Below are 6000 nucleotides of genomic sequence, written 5' to 3' on the forward strand. Positions count from 1 at the left end.
TGTAGCCATCCTTGCTCGCAGCTTTTCCCAATGCCTTTGGTTACTCTGTGGCAGGCTTGCTTCCCTCTTCCATTTTAAAAGGGAATGAAACATCTGTTGAAAAACAAAGTCCTAACAAAAAAGCAGAAGGAAAGAACAAGGGATGCTACTAACAAAGTGAGGACTCTTGCCAAGAAAGGCTGAGTTTTCCACTGGCCATTTTACCAGCCTTGCTTCTTTATTGAACTAAGCTGGCTTTCAGTGAGGCCATCTCATGTTGCAGATGTGGTTCTGGGTGCTGAACATCCTCCCATGTGTTTTCTTTTGCAGGAGGCAGCACAGGAACGTCCCCGACCACCTCCAGCACGGGGACCCCATCACCATCCGCTTCTTCTCACCTTCTCTCTCCATCCTGCTCTCCTCCAGCCTTCCATCTGGCCCCCAACACTTTCAATGTTGGCTGCCGGGAGAGTCAGCTTTGCAACCTCAACCTGTCTGATTATCCTCCTTGTGCCAGAAGCAACATGGCAGCACTGCAGAGCTACCCAGGGCTGAGCGACGGGGGCTACAACCGGCTGCAGAGCAGCACCGCTTCTGCCTCGCAGCCCTCCGAAACCTTCATGCCTCAGAGGACTCCCTCCTTGATCTCAGGAATGCCGGCTCCTTCCTCCCTGCCCAGCAACAGCAAGATGGAGGCGTACAGTGGCCAGCTGGGATCTTTCCCCAGCTCCCAGTTTCAGTATGTCATGCAAGCAGGCAGCCCTGCCTCCACCTCCTCCTCTTCACACATGTTTGGGGGTGGCCACATGCAGCAGAGCTCCTACAATGCCTTCTCCCTGCACAATCCCTACAACCTCTACGGATACAATTTCCCTGCTTCCCCCAGGCTGGCGGCGAGCCCAGAGAAACTCACCACCTCCCAAAGCACTTTACTCTGCTCTTCCCCATCCAGCGGGGCCTTTGGAGAGAGGCAATACCTTTCCACTGGGATGGATCACGGGATGCACATGATCAGCCCTCCCTCCAGCAACCAGCAGACGGCCGCCGCCTGTGACAACAGGCAGTACGGAGCTGTTCAGGGCTCCTCCTCACAGATGTCTGTGCACATGGTCTAACAAGCCATGCCTCTCCTTGGCATCGAAGGCAGCTGGACCTTCATCGTTCCCAGTGGATGGGTGAACCCATCCCAGTACTCTTTTGCCTTCAAACTTATAGCGGAACTAGTATTTTAACGATAAACAAGAACATAAGCCATCTAGGTGTGTGCCCCAGAACCTTCTGGAGAGCCTCGACTGACAGCCAATTGCAGCTTGTTGTAGCCCAGGGCCGCCTCTAGATTGGTATGGAACATCTGCTTTTTCTGGACATTGCAGAGAGGAGGGCATGATTTCAACGAGAAGCTGGAGAGAAGCAGCTGAATTTACTGTTCATGCATTAACTTTAAGCAGTGTGAGCTTTCAGTGTGGAGGGACCCATTCCTTGTGTTGTCTTCTCCGAGTGTCGAAGAAGAGCAGTCTCCCAGGGCTTCATCTTCTGAAGCTGCACTGCCCATAGCTCTAAAGACCTCCTCCTTCCCAGACAGTTTCTCACTGCCAGAGTGCCTCAGCCCTTTTCTGAAACCAGCAAGGCCCATGGGTCCTTATTCCACTGTAGCACAGCAATGGCACTGCTGGGCTGGAGCTTCTGAAGAGGAAGAAGTTTCTAATTTTCACCACGGCTCTGCCCAACTGGCTGTTTCTTTATGAAGGCTGAGCTCACCAGCACCCAACCTGCAGATGGAGATGGGAGAGAGAGGAGAAAGAATATTTTTAGCTCACAAATGAGCCTCAGACAGAAGTGGGGATGGAACTTTGGAAAGATGAATGGTGGGAGTGGGCTCAGCTCCTGTTGACTTGACTGGAAGTAATGCAGCAAAACCGAATGGATGACAGCCTTTGTGGGGAATGTGTCTCCCACAGCACTCATCCCAGTGGGAAGAAACTGTCCAGACTGAGCTCATGGGGAAGAGCAGTGAGAAAAGACAGCTCTCCAGGAGTGCAGCTGCCCTTGCATGCAAGAGTTGCCATAGAAAACCATTAGCATTTCAGAAACAGTGAGGTTGAGTATTTGCCAACTTCCACCTGCCACATGGTCTCTGTTTAACCAAATAGATCATTGCCTTTTAACATCTTTCTTTTCTGTTTTTTTTCTTGGTTTTTTTTTCTTTTTTTTTTTTTCTCTTCAAATCCTTTAAAAATAAGAAAACAATTGTAGCTTGGTGCAAGCTATGCATTTAAGTTGTGTGAAAATGCAAATACCAAGTAACAGAATACAGATATTATTGAGAGTTGTTGTGAGGTGTTGTAGATAAATGTATTTATATGCCTAGTGGGGTATTCAATATTATGAATATAAAAGAGGGCAATAAAAATGGTATGTAAAATATGTATGAAGAAAAAGCTGTATAAAGATTTGCCCTATGCACGGAACTCTGTTTCTAAGTGCCAAGCACAGAAAGCGCTAAATAAATCTTTGCAATTGTTCCCTCTGTGTTCTTTGTTTGTGAGGCTTCCTCAGTGGTTTTCTAGAGACAGACATTTTTAAAATACTGTCACATGTGTTTGCACAACAGAGGGGGTGAAGTTATGGTGCTAGATTGTCCAGACAATATTACAATAAAAATAAAAATTCTGTCTTCTCAAGAAATTTAAAAAATTGAGTCCTTGGAATTTGTTAGTTGCTTTCCTCACAGGAAGTGTGTCTTGAAAACAGCTGGAGTTGTTATTTTGGTTATTGAAGAAGCTCTTCAGAACAATTTTTCACTTCACTTTCATTTCAGTCAAAATTACAATAAAATAATCAAAAGTACAGTTAAAATATCAATATATTTTATTTATCATTTAAAAATATTTTTAAAATGTAGTTTGAGAGTATGTGTCAGGTTTTTATTTGCACTATATTTCTAATATGAGATTGAGACATTAACACCAAAAGCTGTGGGGAAGCTGAAGCCCCCTCAAAACTGTCTGTAAATTACGGCTGCAGAGTTTACAGCTTTCCTTGTGTCAACAAACTTTTTTTTCCCCTGAACTGAAAAAGCACCAGAAAGATAGAAAGACTTTTAAAGAGCAATTCTGCAAGCATTTCTTTATTTTTGTTTTTACAAGGGAAGATAAATATACCAGTGCCATTCCCAGTTCTGTGCCTGTCTGACTGTATTCTGGCTTTTGCTGTGTCTAGCCTTGGGTGCTGCTGAGAAGGGTAGGGGGGATTATGGATGGGGACAATCTGTCCTTCACCTTGTTGTCTTTTGTTTACCCCTAATAATGAATTATTGGTTTAATCTTGACCAGGGAGTATTAGAGCCTTTCTAAAACCCTTTCAGAATCTTTCAGAAATGCCCTTCAACCTGTGCTTTGATGTTTGGTTTTGGGTTTAATTCCATTTTATGGCAACAATTTCTACAGGTTAATAGTATGTTGGGTGAACCAGTATTTCCTTCTGCTGGCTTTTTGCACTAGATTGCTGCTTCTTATTTAACCAATTTAATTCTTTGTGAGTTGATCTGTATTTCAGCTAGAAGAAGAGACTCGACAAAATCAAAATCATTGTCTGTATCAAAATACGTGTTTAACCTGGATTAAACAAACAAAAAAAAGAGAATAAAAATTATCACTGGAAACAATAGCTCAAAAAAGTAAAACACATATGCAGGGTACAACTTCAATATTAGTGTGAAGAACTGATATCTGTTTCCATGCATTTTAGTAGGAATCCTTGGCTTTGGAATGGTCACCCAGACTCTTCAGCAGTGTAATCCTGCATGTTATTAAGTACTTTTTCCTTGATCCAACCATATTCTTCAGAAAATCTTACTACATCAGTATGAATTGAAGTTGCTTTTAGTATGAAGCATATTGACCCCAGGGTAAGCATTCATGGATCACATTTATAGATGTATTTATATAACTCTTGTGGGGGACATATATAAAATGAAAGAGCCTACTTAGCTAGATAGTAGTTATTCCTTAGTGTTTTGCTGCTGCAGGGTTAGAATAGTCAGCATAAAAAAAAATAAGGAAAAAAATCTGAGAGAAGCTTCCCTGTTCCAAGATGTAAAGTTGTAAGTACACAAATAGTATTTGGTGTGAAAGTTACACCGAGAGTTTATGAGGATTAAAAACAAGCTAATACTGAAATGGGCACAAAATATTACACTTTTTCCTTGGCAGTCCCCTGAGCAGACAACCTGCCTAAGGCCTTGACACCACCCCAGAAAGACAAGGTGAGCATTGCATTTGAAGTGGACCCAGGTGTGACAGGAATCTCCTGTACAGCAGTGACTCTTCTCCTCCTGCCATTTGCCAGTTTTTACTGGGGCTCCCCAGAGAGAGGTGATAGCAATGGAGAATGCCAAGGACATGCTGGGACCAGCAGGAGATCAACCAGGGTCCAGCTGGCCTGGTGGGCAGCCTGGGTTGCAGAACCCAGAGCAGCCACCCCCGGCAGAGTCCCTTACTTGGGTGACTGCCCCAAGAACAGGGCTTGAGAGCCCTCCTGGCTCAGTCCTGCTCTGATCCAGGAGCCCTCTGATTGCTCATTTGCAGAGCATGTGTGTGTGGGTGGCAGAGGGAGCAGTGCTGTGGTTCCTGTCCCCTCCCTTCCTTCCTTCCTTCCCTACTTTGACACCAACATTTGAATGCTTTGGCCAGCTTTAAGCAGCTTTGGGATGGAAGTTTGTACACATGTCTTTAGAAGAGACAGTGGAGGAGGGCAGGGACCTTACTAATATTCCCAGTGCAGGGAAGTCCAGAGTGTAACATCTCATTCAAAGAAGCCACACTAGGAACAGGTGTCCTGCACACAAGTCCCCATCCCCAAGTTTCATCTGGCATATGGATGTCATTTAACACCAGAGGATCTACTCAGAGCTGCAGAAGCCAGGGGTCTCAGCTCCACCTCTCCTGGGCTGGCCCATCTGGCCTTAGCCCATGCAGGCTTCTGGTTTCCAGTCCAGGAGAAAAGAAGGCTCTGTAACTCCCAGTTCCATGCTGCAAACTTAAAAGGTCAGGTATCAGGTATCTCTTTGAAGAAGTATCCCTTTTTAAAAGCCTAATCCAAGTCACAGAAAGAGCAGTGGAAATCTCAATGATAGGAGATCCCTCATCTTACACTACAGGCTGTTCCAAGTGCAAACCTGACAACTTGTTACAAAAATGAAAAGAATGGCACAAAAATAATCAGGGTATGTTTGCAAGCTCTACAGAATTTATTTAGCTTCATTCCTTAGCACACTGACAGGCACAGGACATAAATATTACCACAGTTAGTGCAGCTCAGCAATACTGGGACACTGCAACCCAGTGCAACATAGTTCTCCCAGAAGTAATGTAATCACTGTGTGCTAAAGCAAAATATTCAGGGCACAAGCATAAATACAAATTAAGTTGCACAGGCTGTGACATTCTCTGCAATACATGAGAGGCTGGAAGCATTTCTGGCTTGAAACATTCCATGTGTGTGTGTGAGGGGTAAGGGCAGGTCAGGCCTTGCCCCAGGGAGGGGATGCCCTGCCCTGCAGACCCTATTCCTAGAGCCTGTATCCCAGTCTGGCAGTGGCTGCCAATCCCTGGCACACCAGAGCAATAAATTCATCTCTGGAGCCCCTAATCCAGCCCCTAAAATGACCAGAAGTCCCACATGGGGGAAGGGCCCAGGAAAGCCAAAGAGGACATGCAGCAAGGATGTATCTTGACCCTACATCCTCTTGTAATTTCTATTAGCTGACCACTGCAGGAACCAGGAGAGGTGGCTGTATTTGTCCCTTTCTATGCCTTTTCTGTCTTTCTCTCTTTCTTCTTCTAATTCCCTCTTATAGGAATTTTGATAAACTTCAAATCAAATGGGCTTAGAGTTTGCTGAGTTGAATGGGCCAAGTTAATGCTTTGGGAAGTGTTTTGTATTTTTGGGGCTTTACTATACACTACAGCAAAAATTGCAGAAGATGATCTGCTAGAGTGCCTCATTTATTGCATACTGGGT

General features: G+C 44.7%; 1 protein-coding gene across 1 annotated transcript in view; it reads left to right on the top strand.

Annotated features, from left to right (window-relative positions):
• The window catches only part of TBX15 (T-box transcription factor 15), a 90832-nt gene extending 88159 nt beyond the window's left edge, over positions 1-2673 (top strand). Inside the window, exon 8 of the mRNA XM_015648168.3 lies at positions 310-2673. Coding sequence (XP_015503654.1) covers positions 310-1094 — 785 coding nt within the window. The 3' untranslated portion in view covers positions 1095-2673. The remainder of the gene's footprint in view (positions 1-309) is intronic.
• Positions 2674-6000: the final 3327 nt, after the last annotated feature.

The sequence above is a fragment of the Parus major genome, chromosome 1, assembly GCF_001522545.3.
Source record: "Parus major isolate Abel chromosome 1, Parus_major1.1, whole genome shotgun sequence".
Taxonomy (NCBI): Eukaryota; Metazoa; Chordata; class Aves; order Passeriformes; family Paridae; genus Parus; species Parus major.